The sequence below is a fragment of the Papaver somniferum genome, chromosome 8 (genome assembly GCF_003573695.1).
Source record: "Papaver somniferum cultivar HN1 chromosome 8, ASM357369v1, whole genome shotgun sequence".
Classification (NCBI taxonomy): Eukaryota; Viridiplantae; Streptophyta; class Magnoliopsida; order Ranunculales; family Papaveraceae; genus Papaver; species Papaver somniferum.
Genome location: NC_039365.1, coordinates 54,303,778 through 54,329,598, shown reverse-complemented (window position 1 = coordinate 54,329,598; position 25,821 = coordinate 54,303,778). Strand labels below are relative to the sequence as shown.

Sequence of the window (25,821 nt, the reverse complement as noted above, 5' to 3'; positions counted from 1 at the left end):
TTCTCCTGGATTAATCCTTCATCTCAATGCTAAAGGAAGGTAGATTGTTACTTTCAGTCTTCAGCTTGTGAAATTCTTCAAGTAGATAACCTTGTTGTTTGACCAGAATTTCTTGCAGTTGAGAAATTTTCGTGAAGGATTCTGCATGAACATGTAATTCTGTCTTTGATTGAATACAGAAGTGTGTCAATGCTTCAATGCAGTGATCTTTCTTCAGCATATTATCTCTTTCCTTCTTGCTAAGCCAATCTCTCTTTTTGATTTTTCTCTTTGATTTCTCTATATCAAGAGAAGATGCAGACTTATTCTTAAAGTGATCTTTCTGATCTAGCATCTTATCAAGAGACGACATTGGATCCAGACTTATAGTTCGGACAAGGAATGACCAAGAAAAGAGAAGGATCTTTTTATAATTTTCATACTTCCGAAAATATAATATTCCTAAAGATACGAATATCTCAAATATTTTCAATTACTAGATTTTATTTTCATAATCTACACAAAAGTGCCTTCATCTTTCTTCTTCCTCAAAAAAATTTGGCACACGTGGTGAGGAAAGAATTCTAATACCGATCAGGTGGTATTAGTATGAGATTTTCTCTCATTATGGAATTTTTAACAACCAGAGTGTCCTTGATCTAGTATCGTATGAGAATTTCTCTTTTTGTTACCTCGAACTAGCGAAGTATCTTGAGATTGACTTGGGTTGCCTATGCAACTTTTAGCAATTCTGTTTTTGAGACAATTTTTGCACCTTGTCTTATTTTTTCCTTTACCATTAGATTATTTAATAACATCGGAAGACATGTCCATTTTTAAAATAGGTAAATCACTAATGGAGGAGGAAGGAATAAGATTGACAATTAGTGCAATATAAGTTGTTTCCTCTTCTTCAGAATCATATGAATCAGAGGTCTCATCTAGAATTACAGCCAGAGTCTTGCTTCCAGTGTATTTCTTAAGATTGGGATAGACTTTAGCAATATGACCAAACCCTTTACACTTAAAGCACTGAGGGTGATATTCATCATCTTCTTCCTGATCCTTTTTGACAGGAACTCGATCATGTGGACGCGAAGATCGATGGGTATCCTTTATGAATCTCTTACTTCTTTTATTTAATAGATCTCGAAACTGTCTAGTAATCAATGATAATGATTTTTCAATTTCATCATCATAATTTTCTGCAATCTGTTCATCTGAAGCATCCACCTGTCTATTTCTCTCCATTGGAGCTTTCAGAATTTTTGCAGCTTTAAAAGCGATTCCTTTAGTTTGAATAGACTGTGATTCATGATCAAAGATATTTAACTTTCCAACGAGTGTGCTTCATGAGAGTTTTGAAAGATCATTTGCTTCTATGATTGCATGCTTCTTAGAATCGTATCTGGATGGCAACGATCTGATAATTTTTCACACTATTTCCTTTTCAGAAATAGTCTTTCCAAGAGAGAAAGAAGCATTTACCATCTCAGAGAGTTTGATATAAAACTCTTCAAAAGTGTCGTTGTCATCCATTCGAAGGTTTTCCCAATCGTACGCAAGAGTTTGAAGTCTAGCTTCTTTCTCTGATGTGTTTCCTTCGAATACGATCTGAAGATTATCCCAAGCTTCTTTCGAAGTTTGACATGTTGATACATGATGTTGTAGATCACGACTTACAGCATGTATAATAACATTCAAACCATATGAATCCTGCTTAGCAAAAGCCTTTTCTTCGTCTGAAAAATCTACTAAGCGTTTGAACTCAGTTTCCGAATTTTCTACCATTGGGTAATTATAACCATCAATGACTAATAGCCATGTATTAAAGTCTCGTGATTGAAGAAAAGATCTCATAGAAGATTTCCACCATAAATAGTTTGTTCCGTCAAATCTTGGCCGTACGTTAATTGAAGTCGATTCATGAGAACTCGAGTTCATTCTTATAGGTTGGATCGCACCAAACACAGATTGTTAGATCTTTTCGTGTTTGCCTGCTCTGATGCCAATTGAAAAGGCGAGGGTACCCAAATATACCTCAAGCTAAAACTTTTCCTACCTATAAGTCCTTTCTCCGAAATTGATTGTCTATGGACTGAGTCGAGACAATACAACTAATCGGTTCACACTTCATGTGATCGTATATGGATACGAGATCGAGACAATACGACAACGAAGTATGTTTACTTGATAAGAGGTTTGGACTTAACCAAACACAATAGAATTCCTATCAAGTAAAATAGGAATTAACGTCTGTGTAATTTACTTTAAATTATAATAACAACAATTATAATTGCGGAAAATAAAAGTAAATGACACAGCAAGATTTTGTTAACGAGGAAACCGCAAATGCAGAAAAACCCCGGGACCTTGTACAGAATTGAATACTCCTAGGATTAAGCCGCTATACAAAATCTAAACCAACTTCGTATAGTTGAGACCAAACAATTAAACCTATAGTTCACCTAGTTCCATCTGTATCCCTGCGCCTCCAACTTGTAATAAGTCATGCACTTGGAACAATTCCTTTGGTTCGTATTCCAAACAGTAAAGGAACAACAAATTTGTTCGGTAACAACTCTTTTCAAACAAGTGATATGAGCTTGACAAAAAGCTCTTCCTTATCCCAATAAACTCATTTGTCAGGTTCTTAAATCTATCTCAATACAACTACCAAAGTAATTTTCTAGATTTTTCAACCAATACTTCTTAGTCACAAAGATAAACCGATTATAGTTGAATCCCCAGTCGATCAAGTTTTGTGCACACCAAATATTATGAACTCAAACAACCAATATTCTTTGTCTTCAAATCTTCTTAGATCTTCAATAAATACCTGCACACAATCAACTTGAATCTCTTGTGATCAATCACACACATAACGGAGTCTGTTAACAATAGATTATCACAAGACATCTTTAGATCTACAAACATTCTAAAGATCCCCGTCGAAACTTCGATCTAGTTTGAGTGAATCTTATATCAGAAGAGAAGATTCCCAAGCATAAACAAACTAGGTGCAATCAAAGTTCAACCACCGTTAGGCAATCAAGTAAATCAAAAACTAATAATAAACTGTAATTACCTAGTTTCCCACCAACGGTACTCGTAGAGCTTCCCAATCTCAGAGAAGTCTTTAAAACGAGCGGTCGTAAGAGATTCGCCTAATTAGGGTACTTTCCTCTCCGAATAGACGGCTCCACCGGTAAAAACACAACTATGTAGTTTTGCTGGCTCTGAGGATTAGTTTGCTTAAAATGCAAACTTCAATATTTATACACCAAGGATGTTTGGACACCAAGGAATTTCCAAAACCAAAAATATTCTCAAGATATACAATATATTTCCAAATTCGGTTTTCATAATTCCTGGAAATGCTCTATCCAAATATTGACCGAAATCTCAGTAGAAAATATCCAATTAGTAAATGCACATTACCAATTTTTATTTTCTAAAGATATGCATTTTAATTGATGGAAATTAAAATCATATAAAACTAAAAACCTTAATTAAAAGATTCTCAATTTATTTCGATCTGGGATTCTTTCATTTAGCTATTAAGGAATATCTTTGAACAATAAAAGATAAGAGTTACTGCACATGTTCAAAGTATGTCGACATCTTTACTTTGTAAATCCTTTTTCATATTTACAATCTTGGAACCAATTTGCCACACTTCCAAACAAGTTTAGAATTGGTTCATCTGATTTCCAAGAACTAAGTGATTGATCAAAAACATTCAATCACCATTCTTGGGTTTAACGGTTCTACCAAAACAAATTTCGGTTCTACCTCCATGTGGGTACTAGGATCGGTCACACTAGTTACCAAAAGTTGGTTGACTAGGTACTAGGATCAGTTACCACATATATATGGTATAAACTTGTATTCGGTTGCACAAGTTATAGGATCGGTCACACCAATTACTAAAACTTGTTAACCTACTACAAGGATCGATTACATATCTTGTGATTAGTCCCAACCAATTTCTAGGATCGGTCACCCAATGACTAGGAATGGTCACACCAATTACAAATATCGATCATACCATCTCAGGTGATTACTTAAGATCGGTTTCACTAATAAAAGTCATACCAGTACAAAAGTCAAGCATTGTGAATAGTTTTACCAAGATACATAAACAAGTTATGAGCTGTTATACTAAAACACATATTGGTAATCCAAAGATTTGCAATGAATAACAATACCAATAAGTCTAGTGATTTCCCTTTCGATTCATAAAACAAGTTTATGAATCGTACTTCCTTTAAACGAATGTAAAACATTGTTTCCTAGGACGAAATCTTCACTCATACCCATACACATAATCACAATAGCATTCATACGATTATGTCGATGTCTTATATACGAAGTTCAAAAGATAGACGTTATACTTCGTATTGTAATTCCTTAATACTATGTCTAACTAGAGTATAATCATTCACAGCTTCGCAGTTATGTTTTCAATATGCACGACTTGAAAGATACGTTAGGAATGAAACAATTCAAGTCAAATATTACTAACCCCAAGTGGAAGGATGATGTCGTCGTTGTAGCTCTTTACTTCTTCACATTATTCAAGTCTTCATGTAATACTTGTAAGTCTCATATCCTAGTAACTTTCTAGCTAACCTATACGAAGTTAACTCTAGTAAATAATCAAGCAACTCTTTAAATAAGTTTTTGTTAACTAAAATATGACAACCAAACTTGACATACCAACGCTTGGAGGGTTCAACCGAGCAATGCTCTAACATTCTTTTTTTTTTACAAGAAACCATCTATCAACCACGAAGTGGATTTTCCATATACGATGACTAAGTCGACATTTCTTTTTATTTTTGTCGATGCAATTTTGGTGTATCGTATATACCAAACGATGTTGGTTTTCTCCATCAATTCTGCGAATCAGATGTTAAATTGGCATTCTAAGAAATTTTAGCCAATTTTTTTTCCGTAGTTTGACGATGATCGTTATCAATCATGGTTTTATTTTTCTACTAATAAACCATTGGTTTCCATTTCTTACGGAGAACCATGGATTCCTTAACAACGAAAATGATCTCTTTATTTTCTTACAAAGAATCATATAAGCCAATTGATTTGTTTTTTCCCTATCGATCCTAGAGGGATAAATAAAGTATCGTTATTATGATATTAACAATTGCAAACACCAAGAGGAATCGTTTAATTCTTACGGGATATTGATCATTTTTTCCCTCATAGTAAATATCCAAATTTTAAAATAGTTCAACTTATCGTTGGAATTTGACACTAAAGATCAAAGGGTGTGCACCCGACTTGTTAGCCTATATAATTAGTCCTTGAGCGACTTAATTGATCTTTCTATAAAATTTCTTTTGCTAACATTAGTATCCATAATTTTATTTTTCAGAAAGTTCGCACATTTTATATGCTTTTTTACCAATTAATTTTGGGTTCCAAACTTAATCCATGGTTGATGTTGAATATATATGTCTATTAAGACTATATTTATTTATTTTTATGTTGAAAGACATACTTTCTAATAAGTATATGTCTCGAATTAATCGGATAATACTTTATGAAACTTGTTTTCGTATATGAGATAAAAAGAATTTCCACCATATTCAGGGGGAGACTATACACTACCGGACATTGGTGTTCATTAACTTAAAAGTTATATCAATTTCTCTCCCATCACTCAATCGATTAAGGATGTCATTATATGATTTGCGTGAAATTTCTCATTTTGCTTTTATATAAGCTTTGCCTCTTAAGAGGAAATCCAGTCACATCTAGCAAATTTACATTCTCAAATATAATATCTTCTCACTTGAAGATGAGGAGATTATAATGCCCGTAGGCGCTAGTATCACTAATTGATTGAATTTTTCAATATATGCATGCATTTGAGAATTATATGGGATCATAGTAAGCTAATATGATTGTCGATTAATCGCAGTAGCTACTGAAATAATAAAAGATGGTGGTTGTTGGCTCCTCTGCGAAGGAATATCGACATATGTGATTTGTAAACACAAAATCCAAATTTAATTGAATTGAAATCTCTTCAATAACACAATATTTGGATCCAAGACTTAACACCTTAACCATGCAAGCCTGAATTCTAAAAATTACAGGTTGGTATAGTTTTCATGCGTTATATAAGAAATATGATCGTTGTAAAAACGATTTGAGGGTTTCATTTTTACTTTCTCAAACCCTAGGATTGATTCAATTAATTTTTGTTCTACATGTATGATGTTTTTGGCGTGGTAGTCCTTGAAGGACTCAAATTTCATTTACACAACAAATATGGTTGGGGACATATTCAAATTTTGTTACCCTTTTAGGATTCAAATTATATTCAAACAGCTACCTGACTGTGTCAGTGTTAACAATCTTTAATGTGTTATTTTAGAAACTTGGTACAAAACCAAAAATCCGGATTAATTAGTTTATTATATCAACTTTGTAGGTCTCTTGAGGAGTCCTTAAAAACACCAATATCCACGCTTTTGCAGCATAAACTCTATTTCTTTTCTTTCTTAAATCTGCAGTTAGAATTATGCAAGCATAAACTCGTCTTTGATATAGACTACAATTATTATTTTGATGCTTGTTTATGTAAAACTCATATAGTTGGGTTAGCATCCATAAATACGTCAAGAGTTGTACTCTTTTCCCTTCGTTTCAGGTTTTGTCCCATGTGGTTTTCCTTACAAGGTTTTAACGAGGAAATATGTTGTTGACGTTTAATTTTCTTTCAGAATGTTGATATTTGTGCTCTTTTTCCTTCGTCCAAATTTTCACCATTGGGTTTTATTGATGAGGTTTTAGTGAGGTAATTTAATTCAACATGATGGTCATCCAAGGGTGAGTTGTATCAATTTTGGTTGTTTAGTGGATGCCCACATTTGATTAAACCAAGTCAACTTAATCATCTCCTAAGAATTTGGATTTCCTTCTCACAAATACGATTTTTGTTCACGTCCAATAAGGTATTCATATCTTGGCACTTTGTTGAAGAAACTACATTAACTATTTCTGCAAATCATCTCCAAAAAATTAGCAATCCAAGACACAAGTACTTAATGTATTGAAAGAGACATGAAGATTCGGGAACGCTACTATTAGAAGACTAACACAAAATAAGACTTCATGAACTGGCAGATTTCTCACTAAAGCATTGCTATCTCTAGCATTCAAGAAATTCGTTTATCGAAATTGGGAAGTGTCGACTCAAAGATTTGCAAGCCAGGATTTAACTGAAGTACTTATTAGAGAGAGCATCATATTAAAGGTATGTCACTGGACCAAATATTATTTTTCCTTCATCAAGGTTTTGTCCCATTGGGTTTTTCTTGTCAAGGTTTAAACGAGGCAACATATGCATGTCCTAAGTTTTCTCATAATTGTACTCTTTTCCCTTCAATCAGGTTTTGTCCCTTCGAATCCTTCAATCGAGTTTTGTCCCATCAGATTTTTTTGATAAGGTTTTAATATGACAATTAGCTTAAATACAGTGGTCATCTAGGGGGAGTGTTATATACGGCAGTTTATCATGTAGATGCCCACTTTAGTGGGACCCTATTACTTGGGCACCAAGTATGTAAACTCTATACTTAGGCCTATTCCTATGCACCATGTCAAAAAAAAAATGAGTTTGGCATGCCACGTGGCATGGCAAATGAGTTTCCCCACTATGGTAGATATGACAAACTTGATTAAAAACATATATTTAATTATGTTGGGTGGGACCCTAATGAATAAAAAATATATTTCTGTTTGTGTGGTGGGGTATTTATAAAAGTTTTAGTATTATAATATATTGAGTGAGACTGTTTATATATAAAAGTATATTAGAATAATGAAAAAATAGGAGATAAGGAGAATTTATATATATATATAACTCGAAGATAAAGAGAATATCGCTGGAGATAAAGAGAACACCGCCAGCGATAAAATCTCTATCGCTCAGCAAAGCGAAGTAATCTCTATCGCTCGCTGGAAGCTCTGTCGTGTATGCCTATATGTTATTCCTGACTTATAGGCATATGAGTTTGGCAGTTTGACATACCCATAGTGGATGCATATGTGGCAGAACTTGATGAATGCCATATGCCTGCGTAGGAATAGGCCTTTGAGTCATAAACCTTTGGATTCTATACATTGATGAATAGAAATTTCTCCCTTCTTTTTGTCTTTTACTTTGTGTTTTCTTTTCCACTTTTCTATTTCGCAAGAAACACATTAATATTCATAAGGTTTGATCAGTTTTTGACAACTACCTGGACGCCCATGACGCATCCCTCATTTAAAAAACCTCCCTTTGAAGCAAAATTAGTGATATTCGTCAGAAAAAACAACCAGAAACTGTTGATACTAACTGTGAATTCCCGAAACCACATCAGTACTTGACAAATCCAGTGCTCTTCTGAGCCTTCCCCAAAACTGAATCTATTCCGCCCTCACAAAGACCTAAGTTTTGGGCCACAGCAAAGCCAGCATATAAGCCATCAACAGCAGCACTTACAATCCCACCAGCATAACCAGCACCTTCTCCAATAGGATATAATCCTTTCAATGATACACTCTCATAGGTATCTCCATCACGAGAAATCTGAATAGGAGAGCTTGTCCTCGTCTGTAAGTACCAAGTAGGGATTGAAAAACATACAGAATCAAGAAAAAAAAAGACAACTACGCTACTGATGATGTTCTGCGGATCTTAATCAACAATAGACAAAAGTTGGGTCTTCATTTTTTTGAAAAAACTATTCTAATATAGAAATACAATTGGATAATTCCAGGCCTGCCGACTTGAAATTAGAGCAGCCGGAAGCAGACTATTCAATTAAGGAATCATAACGGGATCATTTCCATGTAGACTCCACCAGTGACATGGACCATCCATGTTACCAGTAATTTCCACCAAACTTATGAAAAGGTTAAAAGTTTGACACTAATGCCTTTAGACCAGTCAACTAAAACATATCAATTATATAGATCGTAGCTTTATTCATATCTCAACACTGTACCGAAAGCTGCAAACAAATGTTATAAATTACCTCGACTCCATGAAGAAGCCCATCTCTTGAAATAAAGCCCGGTAACTTGAAAATTCCCGAAGAAAAAAAATAAAAAGATCACTATGTAAGTATATCTAGCGCACAAACACCATAACGCAAGGAAAGGCAAGAAGTAGGAACTTAGAAAACAAAGGGATACCTCTCTTTCAAACATTGAGATTGCATGCTGTAAAGCCTCTGTGACATGAGTGGGGAACAATTCATGGAGTTTCGCTGCTTTCACTCCCAGCCGATAACTTGATGATGGCAAAGAGGTTTCTGGGGAGTGATAACAGTGAGTAAAAGTTCCAAAATTTTTAGTAATCGATGTAAGCATAGGAGTCAGTAGAGAGATCACCTGATAGTTTGTTATTAAGAAAATCTTCGACTGTCTGCCCAGGCACAACAAAACTTCCCCCTCCCATTGCGGCTGCTCTTCTCTCGAATTCCCTCTGGACAAGGTTTGGATTCAAATGATTAAAAAGGCAACATCCTCCTATCCTTTGGATTACAGGAGTAGGGATCAAAAGTCAGAATGTCAAATTGCAGGAATTAGCTGAATTAAGCACTAAGAGTGCAATTAATTATCTTTAGAAGGGTAAAAAGAACAGTTGCATTCAACATTTTCATAGATTGTAGCATAAAATGTCAACGGATACCACAGACACCTAAGTAAAAAGTGGTGTTGGAGGACCCTTACAATTTACTCTTTGTTCCCTTAAGTTTCCATGAAATAACATGCTGAAAACTAGCATGTGACCAATCACCGTAGAAACTGAATCAGGTAAGGAAAAAAAATGCACCTGAAACTCAACTCCAGCAAGAGGCCCATGGAGATTCAAAGTATCAAAGTCCTTTGATGTGACAGTGACAACAAGTGCTGCATTTGCCCATTTGGACGAGCGGCGAGAAAATGACATACCATTGATACAGAGTTCTGATGGATTTGTACTGGTGAGAACAACCTGCAAGCACATGATTCGGTGATTTTATCCAAATGAATTATGTTTGTGGTTTGCCATTCTCTACACAATTTTATGCGCATGTACACAACGCGCACGACCCTAACACAAGCGAATGGTGAAGGCACCAGAGGAATGAAAGCATCCTAAAAGATTTCTTCTTTTTTTACTTGGAAACACCATTCCAGAAGATTTTTACTGAGAGACAAACTTGTTTTTGGTTTTATAAAATTCCAGTGGTTATGATACCAAGCTTCATAATTTGATGTGTGGTTTATGTGCTGTGCATAATTCATTATCTTTGAAAACAAGGGATATTTAAAAGCTAAACAACAAAAAATTTCCAAATGGGTTCCCAGCTAATCCTCAAAGCCAAGAACTAAACGAAACAAAAAGTTCTGTTTTATTATATCCTTTAGGTTATAATTCTCTCTTTTATGGAACTGCATTTTAAATTCAAAATTATTGACTATGTTCGATATTAGAAAAATCGAGAAAAAACCAGAATTTTGTATTGGGTCCTAAATTTTAAGAACTTCTTTTTGAACTAAGAACTATACATGGCTTCACCATGGTATCTCACTCTAGTACTGCTGCATACTGAAATAGTGCATTACATAACAAATCACTTTATAAAGATCAAAACATGGAGTTCTTACCTGTCCTCCTGGGCACATGCAGAAGGAATAACAACTACGACTTGTTTCCCTTGATTTAGTGGCTTCCTCGTTGTTTATGTTATCAACATACTTGACAACTTTATAGTCTGCAACTGGTACTTTTCCACGTCCTTTGCGAACTTCAGTAGCCAATGCAGAGTACTGTAAATAATATACCGGTAGTTAGAAATATAATTCCATCTTCTAAGAGCTTAAAATACTAACAACCAAAAGCATCATATATAACTCATCCATATTCAGCAGATATAAATTGAAATGGCAAAATGCCTGAATGGTGTTAAATCTAGATGTTAAAATCGTGGATTTATATAGATTGTTTGGAGTTCCGACTTGTTTCCTAAACTTGTTATTTGAGCTGAATCACTTAATCATGCATTGTACATATTGAACTTTCTCAACCACCAATTTCCAACCGTGCTTCAGTGTGTGTGTATTTTGAAGTAAAATTGAAGTCTCGATTCCTGGATGACACTCTCATGACTTCGAATTGCTGGCGCAGTTAGTTCTTTTATACAATAGTTAGTGCTTTCTATTTTTCTAAATTCCTACTAAATGTCTTCACCATTTAGAAATGTTTAAACTAAACCATTTGGAAATATTTTTCAGTAACATGCTTATAAATGAATGTTTCTATTACCAAAAGCTTGGAAATATTTTTCAGTAACATGCTTATAAATGATAACTCCAATGTTCTATATGAATGTTTCTATACTGAAAGCTTGATCTACGTGAATAGTTAATACAGGCATAAGATCAGAAGTCTAGGTGATAACTCGATATCACACTCTGGTTCTTCTGAAAATTGATATCCAATTAGTTGATAAAGTCTTGGTCTGAATCATCTGACTCATGCCTTTCTGAACACTCCTTTTATGCCTTCTCATGTAGCTAGCCACTCACCTATATACCTCACAGTAAACACAAAATTCTTCTACCTTTTCACTATAGGCACAAAATAGTCTGCTTGAAAATAAGTCCAGCAGCTTTCCACCATAGGTCTGGTGGGTCAATCTTTGCTTGATCAAATAAAACAGTTTTCTGGCTTAGGGTTTTCTAGCGATGTATAGATGACAAAACATAACCTTCATGCAATAAATTAACACCAAAACTACCAACCAAGAATTATGCTTGCAAAAGATATGATAGTCAATATTGAGGCATATAGCACGAAGACCAGACTGTTACGCAGACAACAAGACAGCTTTTTGATAGAAGATTTACCTAATCATTTTGGAGTACATGTAAGAATTTAAAACATAAACTCAAAATCGAACCATTAAGAAATAAGAAAGCAAGTTGGGACACACCTGGATGTTATTTATTAATTCTTGAGGATGCTCAACCCGCAACCCGACCTGTAAACCAAATTTATAAGGGCACTGAGATAAATATTAACATCTTTTAGGAGTTCAGCCGAGGTGATGTCACCAAGGCATCTTCTTCAATTAGTTTTTCTCGTAGCATTTGAGGGTAAAGTAGGCAAATAAGGTATGATGGTACGAAGAAGCTGCCACGGTACCATTGCATCAGGCTTGTTGGCAGACTTTGAGAGTAAAATAAAAATCCAACGCGACATAATTAAAAGAATGAAGGACAAGGAATCAAAGTTTAGGGTTATTAAAAGAACTCACTGCAAAATCTTTGGGAACCATGCGCACATTATAAGGAACAAGCATTTCATAAACATCGCGAGCAGAATGCCCTACGGCTAGAACAACTGCATCATATCTCAAATTTTGGCTATCAGCATGCAATTCATTTGTTGCATCAGAAACTCTGACTCCGACAACCTGTTCGTTTTCTACAAGCAGATCATCAACTCTTGTGCCAAACTTGATAGTAACCTATATAGATAATAGATAAAATAAACAAAAGAAGCACATTAAAATAAATCATCAACGTCATGGCCAGCATTAAAAGAATTGAGAATCGGATATTTCTTCAAACTTTCTTTTGACCTAAGAAGGTGTAACTCACGCCTAGATCTTGTAGGTGTTGCCGGAAATTGCGTAAAAGTGGAATCAACCTATCCGTTCCCAAGTGAGGTTTCCCATCGACTAAGATATTTTCTGGAGCTCCAAAGTGAACAAGAGTTTTCATAACCTAAGTGAAAATAGAGAATAAAAGCAGGGATTATTAAGCCTTAAAATATCTTAGTCAGGATTCAAGCTTAAGAATATGTTAAATGTTGAATTTTTGCACAAGAACTGAAGTATAAAGGGTCCTGATACTTACTGCCATCACACTGTCACTGTTCCTTCCTATTCTAGTGACCAATTTTCCATCACTCCAGGTACCTGCACCACCCTGCCATTCCATAAGTCCTCAATAATTGACTAGTGCATCGCAAAAAACAAGAACAACCAAAGATACAGCAAAATTGACATAAACTACATAAACATCTAAGTGAATCCATCAAAACTTCTGCTGCCTCTTTTCTGAGTGACAGCATAAAAGGGTCATGCAAAGTTCTTTTCCAATCCTATCTGAGCAGCAAGGATGCAGGGTAATAAGATGACACCCTACAAATCCTACAAGTGTATAGAAGCAATTAAATAACAAACAAAATCCTAAGGTACATTCGTTAACTGCAGGAAGCAAGATCTCTAAAACAGTGCTGTACAGTTTAAAGAATTTCGGTTGTAGAAAAAACTTTAAAAAGAGTAACAAATGAATCAAAATATGACCTCCCCAAAGCAAAAATTGCTTTCCTTCTGAAGAATCCGACGAACCACCAAGGCACCAATATCACGCCCTCTTCTTTCAACTGCTTGACCCCTTTCTATTAAGGTAACATCTGCACCAAGTTCTGCAAGCACAAGCGAAGCAAACAGACCTGCTGGCCCACTTCCCACCACAGCAATTTTTGGCTTTGTCTTGGTTTGAAGGTTACGGTTCTTCTTAGCATTGTTTATTACACTTATCAAATCACCAGAATCTCTTTCTTGAAGCATATGCTCTATGAGCCCAACTTTCGGTTCTAGCTGAGAGATGAAGTCCCATGTACGAGGTTCCAAATCCAAGAGCTTTTTAACATCCATGTCCACAGTATATACGAATTTGGGCTCCTTCAACAACTGAAAAGCGCCATGAACACAAATCAACTTAAAAGAAGAATATTATACGACAATCCTATGGTTTCGTGTCATAATCCTTGGTCCAAATGCTACTATCTGGATTGTATTTAAGGCTATCTAATGGATTTAATCTCTCCCACACCTATTTTATGGGCAGTCTTACTTTCGCTTGCCAAATACATACTAAAAGAACATGAGTTAACAATGCCAAGCTGAACATACCTTTCTGGCGTCAAAAGACTTCCGCACAACAGTAAATGGTTCTGCCGGCAACATGGTAGAAACCTAGCATGACAAATGATCAACCAGTTAACCCCAAATCAAATGACCCATAGTGCATAAGAAGGGAATGATCAAATTAATGGGAAAAAAAATCCAGAGATGAGAAGAAATTACCGGGAATTCCAGGACTTTAGCAATGGCTTCAAGAAGAGCATCACATATACCAAGATAATCTTTACCAGGATCCTTATGAACAACAACTCCAAGTTTAGATAACCTCCAAAAACCTTCATCTTTATTTTCAATTTCAGAAATTGGGTTTTCTCTCTTTATTCTTCGGAGTTTCTTCTTTTCTGATGGATATCTTTGTTTTCCTGTCCTTATAGACCTTTTTAAGCATTGAACCCTTAGGGTTTTAGAAGAAGTTGTAAATGAGATTTTGATGTTTGAGAGTTTCAATTGAGAATTGTTAGATGAGAAAGAAGATAGAAGATGTAATGGCATGGCTTTAGCTGCCATACCGGGAATTGGTACGAGTTACAGAAAACCTATCTCCACTGGTTTGGTACTGAGAGGGAAATGCTGACTGCTGGATAAGATTTTGAAATGAGAACGATGACGCTAGTACTTGGTAAAATATCAGAGCTAGTTACTCCATCTTACGTGGCAAAAGGACCGGGTACGACAAAGATGTTGAACTTCCGTTAATCCTCGCGGCATACAAGATGCCGAAATATTTTTCATTTTTCATTTTTTTTTGGAAAGGAGAGGGGGTTAAGGGAACACCAACCACAACAGAAACATAAAAAAAGAAAAGAAAATAAAAAAACTGAAAGCTGAAGCCAACAACTACAATCTCACAAGGTGAAAACAACCCTGCTAGCTACACCTATCTATAATAGACTCTCCCCATAGCATCCTCCATGATAATTTTCTTTAACTCATCAGTGAATTGATCTGGGTGAATTTCAGCGAAATCACCATCAGGTCGTGACCCAGCAAGCATATCAGCCGCACCATTTACTTCTCTGCAGGTGTGAGAAGGAGTGCAATAATCAAACTGCAATCTAAGTCTTTTGATAGACTCCCAAACATGGTGACAAGTCCAAGGGGGTTCACTGCCATCTTCTTTTAGATATCTTATCGCTGTCAAGGAGTCGGATCTAAGAGAGATCCTGGACAAGCCTTTCTGGTGTGCAAGCTTAAGGCCTGCTTCAATGCCTTGTAGCTCATGTAAGGTGATAGAGGAGGGGATTGAGCTACCGGTTACTGCAGAGAGAGGAGTGCCATGCTCATTACGAATGATAGATCCATAACCAGCACCATCTTCACATAGAGACCCATCTGTGTTTATTGCCACTTCTCCTTCCCCCGGTTTCTGCCAAGAGACTTCTATTTGGACTGGCAAAAAGAATTCAGAAGTACATCAAAGTCTTTCAGACAAAGCACGAGACTCATTGTTGTCAGGCATAGAAGTCTTGCAAGTAGCCATGCGATATTTGACATCTTCGATAATCTTGAAAATAACAACACATGCAGGCAAATTCTTATGAGTGAAGACCCTCCTATTCCTTTCACACCAAATGTGATAGATAAAAGCATTAAACATAAGCGTTTGATAGTGCCTACAGAGTTTATGCCTTTGAGATACCTCACACACCAATCAATCTGCCTGTCCCAATCCTGTAAAATAATGCTTCGAAGTCCCAGGAGATTCAGAATGTGCTTCCATATATAGACAGAGAAGCTACAACCAAAAAAGAGATGATGATCGTCCTCAAGCATTAAGTTACATAACCTGCACACAGGATCAACATCCATACCCCATGAAAGAAGTTTGAAATTAGTTTTTAAACCACGTTGAAGAGTAACCCAAACAATGAAGCAATGCCTTGGAATGCAGTTAGGAAACCAGATAAGTTTGTGCCACGTTTTCTTAATTTCTTTGTGCCACAGAGAATTATAAGTATCCTTGAGGACAAACTCTCCAGATTTTCCCGCCGTCCAAATCACCCTGTCTTGAATCATGTTATCAGTTTGCACTCCTTCTATAACCATAGCTACATTTCCCAAAGCATTCCTCAAGTTAGGGGAGAGGTTCCAAACCCCATCAACCAAACAGCTACTCACCTTGGCTTCTATATGATGTTCAGAGTCATATTGCATCTGTGGAGGGAAGATACTCATAAGATTACCCTGTCCAACCCAGTTGTCTTTCCAAAGCTTAGTATTATCCCCATTGCCTATAAGATGAAGTACGAATTTAGCAGCAATCTGACGATGATCCAAGATACGTCTCCGGCACCATGAGGATTTAATATACCAAAAATCTTGAGGTTTAATCAAGTTAACTGGAACCCACCTAACTCAGATAGTATCCTTGCTGCTGGGGATGTCCCATATATGCCCGAGTTTTAATCAAGGGAAGATATTATCCTTTCATATGCCGAAATATTTTGCTTCCGCATCTTTTGATCTAGCAGCACCAGTGGAAGGAATCTGGCAATTTTTGGACGTCATTTAACCCTGGGTTTGACTATGATTATATCCTAAGTTTCTAACGTTTTCAACATTACTTAAATAACCTCCGAAATTTTAAGTGCAGTATATTCTGTCGAACTTATCTTCCCTCGTTCCTTTTTGTTTGAGACACCCCATCATCCTTCCCTTTTTATGTTTTTTCTATAGCTTTCATTGTGGATATCTAAGCACTAGAGTTTCTCAATAGAGGTTAATATTTCATTCGTTTACACTGTACTGTATAGCTATCTTAATAGAGATTAGTATTTCATTCGTTTACACTGTATTGTATAGCTGGCTAATTAATTAAAGGGTGTTCATACCCTACGTTCTACTTGGCTAAAACAGTATTAGAGTACTCAATTAAACACCAAAAACACTAAAACTTTGCATTCATAAACGGTTAACAGACCATGTCACAGACACCCTTTTTTTCAAGCAAAATTAAGTTGTTTGATTCTAGCAGGAAATTACAAGTTTTGAAAGAAAACTATTGAATCCTAATACGTTCAAAAGTTTTATAACATCTACAATCGCAAATTACTCATGCTTTGGGCATTTTATACAGAAACGTCAGAATTATTCCATTGATGATCCTACTTGACACTATTATCTCCATATACTCACTTGCCACGGAAAATATTTACTAGTTCAGTTAGAATGTATATAAAAGATTTAAGGAAATCAAGATATTATAAAATAATTCATAAGAATTATCTTATCGAAAGAAGTCTGATAAAATGTTACTAACCAAGCAATCTCTGTAGCTCATATTGTGGGTTTCTAGCAAGTCAACCAGGATACCTTTGTTCCAGCATAAGTTCCAAAAAAAACTCGGAGGCATTCCATATAAACCATTAAGAAATGTTATACAAAGAGGAAAAGAAATCCATAAAAAATTTCTCTCTTCTGATGTGCACTTGTATTTCAGGTTCCAAAATATGCTAAGGTATGGAACTACTTTTTCATCGCATGCCAATAAAAATGTTTTTGGAGGAAAATCAAGCAACGCAAAGACATAATATACAGTTAAGCAAGTCATCCACCATCATTATTATACCCCAAGTTTTCAAAATTATATATATTTTACCTGATCAGACTGGACATTTTCGAAAATATTGTTAGTTCTTTCACCTTCCGCCGCAATTTGTCCCTAAATAAACACAAAGTATATAGTTAACAAAGACATTATATTTCCAGATAACTGGTAGGAAGTTTATTTCGTGGAAAATGGTTTGATTATGTACCTTAAGTTGTGGACAGTAAGGGATCAACAACGAGGTAGCACTTTTGTTAGAGCATTGCTCGGTCGAACTCGCAAGCGTTGTTATCTCAAGCTTGTTTGTCAAGTTTAATTGCCAAAACTATAAGTCTTGATTTCTAGTCTACTTATAGCTAAGTCTCGGATTAGGATAGTAAATGTAGTTGATCCTTAGACTCCACGGAGTTCATCGATTGAAGACGAAGAACTACTCAAGGGAACTTGTGGAACTTCATCAACAAAAGTTATGTGAAGACTTGAACTTATCTATCACTCAAAAGTCTATCTACTCTATCTCCTGTTTGAGATAAAAGTCGTATTGCTATATAGACTTCAATTATACACACTTGATATTTCGAGCCGAGTTTATCTCGCCTATCTATTTCACGAAATATGTGTTGGTAAGCTTTCGTTTTAGCCAAGTTCATCTTTACTCATGACGAAATTCATGTTGATTATTTCAATAACTTGAAAATCGCTTTGATGAAAATAGTTTGTGAATAATAACTATTTTAACATCCTCCAAGAAAGTTTTCAATGATTGAAATGAGAGTTTAGAACAAGTAACCATCTTTGGATATAAACATAATGTGTTCTCACATTTGTGTAAAAGTCCAAACCGGGAACCCAAAGTATGCGTACCCGTATGCGTACTGGCGGTTGTGGAGATCTGGGTGAGTATGCGTACCCGTACGCATACTGGCGGAAGTTTCACATCCGTGAATTTCTACTGGAGTTTGAAAGTGAAAAAAAAACTCAATCCGGTTACTTAAGTACGCGTACCCATTTGAATACTTAAGTAGGTTACTTTCTAAAATCGGTTTGTTCATGAACTAAAACATTTATATAATAAGGAATGCAATCTTTGCAAACCGTGGCTATAATGTTCATGAATTGATTCGAGAGAATCAAAACCGATTTTTCTTCGATTGTGTCTTGTATACTTCTATGAGATCTAAGCAACTGAACAACTCTCTAACTAGTTCATTTGAGTCATTTGAACTAGTTATGGTAAAGATGAATAAGGTTGATATGAAAGTGCTCATATGGCTAACCATTGGTTAACTATTGTTGAACCGACTAACTGTACACGTTTAGGTACAATTACTCAAACCTAAATGAAGTTACATTTCATTTATGTGTAACAAGATCAGTTCGATCTAACGATTGAAAGATATTAGCTTGAATCTAATCAGGTTTTCATCTAACGGTGAATATTAAATGGTTTGTTACCAAGGTAACTTAGATTGCAAACCCTGATTTGAAATCTATATAAAGGAGAACTCTAGCAACTGGGAAACCTAATCCCCACACCTCCTGTGTGATACTAGTTGTATAATCTAGAGTCAATTCTCCTTTAACCTTAGGTTTTTCACGAAACCCTGTAGGTTAACGACTTAAAAACTTCATTGGGATTGTGAAGCCAGGCCCAACTATTTTCTCTATAGTTGCATGATCTGGTCTTGATGTTTCCATCGTGATTGAGTACGGTCGTAAGATTGCCTTGATACTTATATCTCCGATAGGAAAGATAGAAAAGTAGTCACAAACACCCTCATCTCATCGTTTGTGATTCCATAATATCTTGTTTCGTTAATCGATTAAGATTATTGTGAGGTGATTGATAATTCTAGGTTGTTCTTCGGGAATATAAGTCCGGGTTATCAATTGGTTCCTGTTCACCTTGATTTATCAAAAGACGGAACAAAAACTCGTAGGTATATCTGTGGGAGACAGATTTATCTATTCAATACACTTTTTTGTGTGATACAGATTTGTTTATCAAGTCTTCGACTTTGGGTAGTAGTAACTCTTAGTTGTTGGTGAGATCAGCTAAGGGAATCAAGTGCATAGTATCCTGCTTGGATCAAAGACGTAAGGAGCACGACTTTACCTTGAATCAGTGTGAGATTGATTAGGGTTCAGCTACATTCCAGAACGAAGTTAGCTTTGTAGCAGGCTAGTATCTGTAGCGGCTTAATACAGTGTGGTGTTTAAATCTGGACTAGGTCCCGGTTTTTTTTTGTATTTGCGGTTTTCTCGTTAACAAAATTCTCGTGTCTGTGTTATTTCTTTTCCGCATTACAGTTTGTTATATAATTGAAATATCACAGGTTGTGCGTTGAATCGATCAATTGGTAAATCCAACCTTTGATTGTTGATTGAAATTGATTGATCCTTAAATATTGGTCTTTGGTACTGTTCAAGTTATCTCTCTTATATTCAATCAGGCTCGCAAATTACTATTTGTTTGATTGCGGATTGAATTGAGAGATTGATATATAACTCTTTGGTATACTTTTCTTAAGATTGAATCTGACTGTATAGTTGAATCTCTTAAAAGTATATTGGAGTTTGTCCATACAGATTGCTGAGCGAAATATTGGGTGAGGTTGTTAGACCCCCGCTTTTTCAACATTTATCTTGACACACAAAATCTTGCTGGAGATAGGAGCTACTTGACTGTATGTTGTCATGTGTCAAAAATGGTATTAATATTCCGCCCAGTGTTGCTGTATTTTGAAAGCCATGGGTATTAATCTCCAATGCAGTTGGTTGTATGGTGGTAGTTGAAGTGGTTAATTCTTCAACTTTTGAATCAAAAGGAGATATTCCTTCTGCATTTTTATCAAAGGGGGACACAATTTCTACATCTGTATAAGCAATTAAGGTTTTAATCATATGAAATTTTTAAACAAACATAGTAAAGGAGAACAAAAAGATAATGACAACTAAAAAAAAAAGAATAGTCACCAACTATACACACCTGCAGTAGTGGACTGTGACTACTCGTTTTCCCGTAGTCTACGTAAGGTGTACAACTCAGAGAATCGGATACTAAGTAGTATTGATGACTCTATTGAACTGATAATGCTAAGTAGTAAAAGATATTCAAGATCGCAATAATAACTAAGAACACAAATATAATGTAAAAGCTATTAAGTTATCATGAGACACAAGATATTACGTGGTTCAACTTTCGTCTACGTCCACGGGGTAATGAGTGATTTGTTTGTATTAAGTTGTAGTGGTTACAAAAGATCTTAAATGCTTCCCAAAGTAATAGAGAGAACTCAAGTTGAAGTCATTACTTAAGTTCTAAACATTAAAGAGGTATAATCTTAAGACTATATTTTCTTCTCCTAGAAATTGAATGCCCTTAGTTTGTTGGTGAGGCTTGGTATTTATAGCCCCTTCCGCTCCATGTATATCTTTGCTGCCTTTGGGTCTATCGTTTGTTGATATACCTTTCGTACAGATGGTACCTTCATTCGCCGCGTGCTTTATCCAATTGAACTCTGCCATCTCAACTGACCCACGATCCTTCGGGAATTTCCCAACCTTAGTACAGGTTGTACCTTCGTTCACCGCCAGCTTCTGCCAATCTGGTTCCGCCACATCATATCTCTCCAAGTGCTTTGATTATGCGTGTAGATAAGAGATTTGTGTATTTAATGCTGATTAGATATGTCATCTACCTCTGTCCATTCGCCAGCTGCCTCCTCATAGACTAGGCTTTTACTTCTTTCATCTTAGCCGTCGAGGCATCCTTTCTTGGGACGAGATAAAGTAGATCTACGAAGGTATACTTTGTCACTTGGATTCCTCTGTATAGCGAGGGCTACACATTTATCTTGTATGCGACCACTGAGATCGTGACACGTGCTCCGCAGAATGTTGGTATTCACAGTTTGCCCCTTTTTCTTTCATATTCTACCGTTTGGTAGGATTGGAAGAAAAAACTCCCGTAACGCCGCCATTTTTGCACGTACTGATTGGGTGGTCCCCCTATGTCCTTTCATGCAATAACTTCTCCTTGGATTTCGGGACATCCAAATTTTTGGATTCTTCAGCCGCCTATAAGAAGGGAATAAAGAGGAGGAATTTTCATTAACTCCTTTTATTCCTCTCGAACTGTCGCTCTTTGTCTCTTTCATAGATTTCTTCCCACCACCAACTGCTGATCTTTCCTTCGGTTTGCCAAAGCTTTGTGGCTCAGTTTTCGATCATCATACACAAGTAAGTGATATTTTGCCTTTTGTTGTTGCTTTTCGTACTTCTCCATGCTTAATTATGTCTTCACTTCTTGGATTTGTTGGAAAATGTTGTTGTACTTGCATGTGTGAGTTTTAATTCTCTTTTACTCGTTCATGTTGTATGAGAACTTGGGTTTGCTCCTATTTTGTATTTTGATGATGATTCTGCCATGATTGTTTCTCGTCTGCAACTTTCTTTGTGGTGATGGATATCTTTCCATTTTGTGTCGTGACGGGGTTAAATCGCTTCCTTTGGTTGGTTTAGTTAAACCCATGCCCAAAGTATGCCTATTTTTTCCCCCAATTTTCTTTTGTGTTGACTGTGATTTTCAGTCCGCCATTGTTGATGGGGTGTTCTTCCTGTTGGTGTTAGGGATTATGAGACTTCCGAAGAAGCCTACGCGTAAGGGATAAAGAACCTCTTCGTCTACTGATCCACCTCCGCGGATGGATCATCCTGATGCTACGCTGTCTCCTCCTCCTGAGGATACTGAGATACCTTCTGGTACCAAGATGGCTGTGGTACCTGAGGTTGCTGCAGACCCTGAGGTAGAAGATGTTGCTGTTGAGGATCTTCCACCTCCTCCTCCTCACTATGAGCTTCAGAGGCTTCAATTGCATGACAAGTATAGCTACGCTCATCTGTCCATAGCTGATATCACCAAGTATTTTCGCCTCCATAAGTTCGAGATATCCTTTGTCAATGGTCTTGATGTTCTCACCGAGTCCCGTATCCGGGATTTTCCTTACTATGAGAATAACCTTCTTATTAGTGTTGGACAATTAGCCGCAGGTATGCTCCTCCCTTTGTTTAGTAGAAAGGATCCTTTCTACTATGACGTTTTGTCTACCAGGGATGACCCAGTGAACAAGACTCAGGTCCGGGGAGTTATGCAGTATACTGGTAACTACTGGCATTCCCTTCGTGAGAGATGGTACCGTAGTAAGGGAAATACTACTTTGAAGTCTTATGACCCCTGCGCTGATGGAAGGTCTAAGCAGGAAGATTATACCCCTGCCAACTTCAATGCTACATATGTTGATGCTATTCAGAAGAGTAATCTTCTTCCTTGGAGTGTTGGCCCTCGTCGTATCCATGTTACTGTTAAGAAAATCAGGGAAGGTAACAGCCTTCTTCTGTTGGAGGATATCGATAAGACTGGTTTGACTGTCATCCCTTATTATGCTAGGCTACGTTTGCCGAAGTCTGATCGCATCCGCCTTGATCATGATGATCGTTGGGCTCGTACTCCTCTTTGCGTGGTGGGTCCCTGGGCCTACGGTTTTACTACCGCAGATCCCAACGTTCCTCGCGTAGCTTTATCCTTGCCTGAGAAATATGATGGGTATCAGCCTTGGGTTTTCAAACCTGCTGTTTCTCATGAGGTAACCATCGTTTCTGTTTGAAGGATTTTGCTTTAATATCTTTTTTTGATATTCTGATGGCTTTCTTTTGTAGTCTGCCCCTGCCTCTTTTGTTGGAACTGCTCCAGGCTCTGCTGTTAGGACTTCTCGGGGATCTGCTGGAAACTCCGTAGCCACCAGGACTAGAAAAAGAAAGGCTTCGGCTGAAACAGCTACGCCAACACCTGCATAGGTAAGGATCATTGACATACCTTTGTATTTGTAAGTTCCTTAGTATCTTGCCCCTGATCCTTAGCCGACGCATGTGTTTTTCCACAGTCCTCCAAGAGAAAGGGAAATTTGAAGGTTTTTATTGATCTTGAGGCGTCGGATGAGGATCCCAAGGCTGGTGAGGAAGTACTAGATGATGAAGATATGGAGGACATTGAGGATACTGGCCTCAGATCTCATTTGGATGATATTGAGGAAAAATTTTCTAAGGAGAACCCTAATCCCATCCGTGCTGGCTCGGTGGAGGGTGAGAACCTCGTAGCTAGTTGTGATGCTCTGTTTGTTAATCCTGTTAGTGTTCAAGCTCCAGCTCCTACTTTGTCTCCAAAGGTACCCTCGTTTTCTGCCCCTGGTGGAGCATTGCATGTTGTCTCGGTTACTATTGGAGCTGCTATTGTAGCTTCCAAGAGTCTTCCTTCTTCTCTTGCTACTTCACTTCAATAAAGTGGTTCGTTTTCTAAGGTTGTTACCCCGATGGTGAGGGATAGCAGCTCAGACTCTCAGCCGAAGAAGAAGGTTGTGATTTCACTGGGCAGCTTCTCCTTCAATGCTATGCCAACCTCGTTAGGGAGCGCTCAATATGTTTCTACTACCCTTGTTAGCAAAGTTGTCGGACCTACGCCTTCGTCACCAGATCGGACCGTACTGGGTAATATTCCTTCTGCTGGTGATATGGACATGGGTGGTGCTCAAGCTTTTTCTTCAGTTCCCAGCTCATCCACCATGACGTCTCTTCGTCGTGGTGAGGGCTCCGTAGTTATGCCCCATGTTCGTTCTCAAGCGATTGATGGGGTTGTTGCTGAGTCTGGCAAGGGTAAGATGCCTGAGAACTTGAGCCTCGGTAGTTCTGATGATGTCATTCTTGAAGCCATTCTGCTGAACTCGAAGGGTCCCTGTTCAGCCGAGGTTGATCGTCATCGCCTCGATAGCTCTTTTGAGGTAGCTTCGCAGTTGGATGTGCTGTCTGCTCAATATCGTGCGGCTAAGGATCTATTCTTTGACCCGGACTGCCTTCGCTCTAGCCAGAGCTTTGGTGAAATCCGTAGGGGTAGCATCCAAGATATGGAGGACTTCATGGACACCTATGCTGATTTTCTTCCCCATCTTTCGGTGTTCTCAGTAAGTGATTTCTTACTTAACTATTTCATGCTTTGCTTTGAACCTTCGTTTGTTCTTATGCTTCGTTTTTTGCAGCTTTGCAAACAAATAGATGTTGGTTGTACTTTGTTCAAGTTTTATAGGGCTAAGTGTACTTACTTGGGTGCCCTGTTGGACCGTGCTCGTCAAGTATATGCCCTCGTTAGCACACAACAACCTTCGTCAGGTGATGCTGCTTCTATTGCTAAGATATCTTCGTTAGAGGATGATCTGAGAAAGACTCAGAGATCCTTGGAAGCTTGTTTGTTGGCTCTTGAGAGAGCTAACAATGCTGCTAAAGCTGCTGAGGACGGGCGTAAAGCTGCTGATTCCGCTCTGGCTGCTGAGTCTTCCAAATCTATAGGTTTATTTCTTCTTTCCCTTAGCTTTGTTTTTGTTCTTGTTTGGTTGCATAGTCCCGAGACAACCCGCGCCTGTCAGCTCGTATCCCTAGTGAGCTTAGACATCTCCGGGAACAGATATCCAAGTTGACCTCCGATGTTTGGTACTATCAGAAGAAGTCTGATAGGCTGATGAACGTGATTGTTCATAACGAAGCCCAACTTTCTCTTGAGTCTGCTCATAACGCATATCTAGTGAAGAAGATGGTTTTGCTTCTTAAAGAATGTGACGAAGCCCTTAATTGTAAGGAGAATCTCATTTTAAAGCAAAAGGAGGATATTGCCTTAGTTGAGAGACGTCTCTCAGCCCAAGAAATCATCTGCAAGAAATATCATGCAGATTTCGAAGATGCTTGTGCTTCGTTAGCTAAGGTTACTGCATAGCGTAACGTTTTGTCTTCTAAGGTCTGTTCTCTTAAGAGTAGACTTGTTGAGGCTGGCTCCGCATCATCCTCCCTGTCCCATGCATCCTTGGTTAGGAGATTGGAATAATTAGAGAATATTTATCAAGTTTTATCCTCTGAGAATACTTCGCTCCAGATTGATATCGATGATCTTCGGACTGAACGAGATACCCTTGTAGAAGATCTCGAAGCTGCTGAGGAGGACCTTGCTGAGGCCCAACATAGTTTAGAAGAATACCTTAGCCATGCAGGAGGTAGCTTAGGGTCTTTTATATTTCTGGAAGCATGCTTTGTTTCTTTTGTTGCCTTGGCTTATTACCTACTCTTTTGTATCCGTAGGTCTCCAGGAGCAGTTGGTGGGTGCAAACGCCAAGATCAGTCGTCTTGAAGGAAAAATATCTTCACTGGAAATATCTCGTCAATTTGATGTTGTTGCTAAGTTCAAGGTTG

At 37.3% G+C, this 25,821-nt stretch overlaps 2 protein-coding genes across 2 annotated transcripts; both read right to left on the bottom strand.

The window, feature by feature from the left end:
- Positions 1-8,055: 8,055 nt before the first annotated feature.
- On the bottom strand, positions 8,056-14,767 carry LOC113301989 (uncharacterized protein Cbei_0202). Its single transcript, XM_026550815.1, has 13 exons — positions 14,151-14,767; positions 13,977-14,039; positions 13,365-13,754; positions 12,913-12,984; positions 12,655-12,780; positions 12,309-12,521; positions 11,985-12,032; positions 10,657-10,818; positions 9,839-10,000; positions 9,394-9,487; positions 9,196-9,314; positions 9,036-9,080; positions 8,056-8,611 (listed from the first exon to the last, which is right to left on the bottom strand). Exons 1-13 carry the CDS (start codon positions 14,493-14,495, stop codon positions 8,375-8,377), a joined length of 2,076 nt encoding a protein of 691 aa, XP_026406600.1. The 5' UTR covers positions 14,496-14,767; the 3' UTR covers positions 8,056-8,374.
- Positions 14,768-14,865: 98 nt separating this feature from the next.
- On the bottom strand, positions 14,866-21,063 carry LOC113305560. The gene is made up of 4 exons (XM_026554582.1): positions 21,006-21,063; positions 15,637-16,219; positions 15,426-15,547; positions 14,866-15,377 (listed from the first exon to the last, which is right to left on the bottom strand). Exons 1-4 carry the CDS (start codon positions 21,061-21,063, stop codon positions 14,866-14,868), a joined length of 1,275 nt encoding a protein of 424 aa, XP_026410367.1.
- Positions 21,064-25,821: the final 4,758 nt, after the last annotated feature.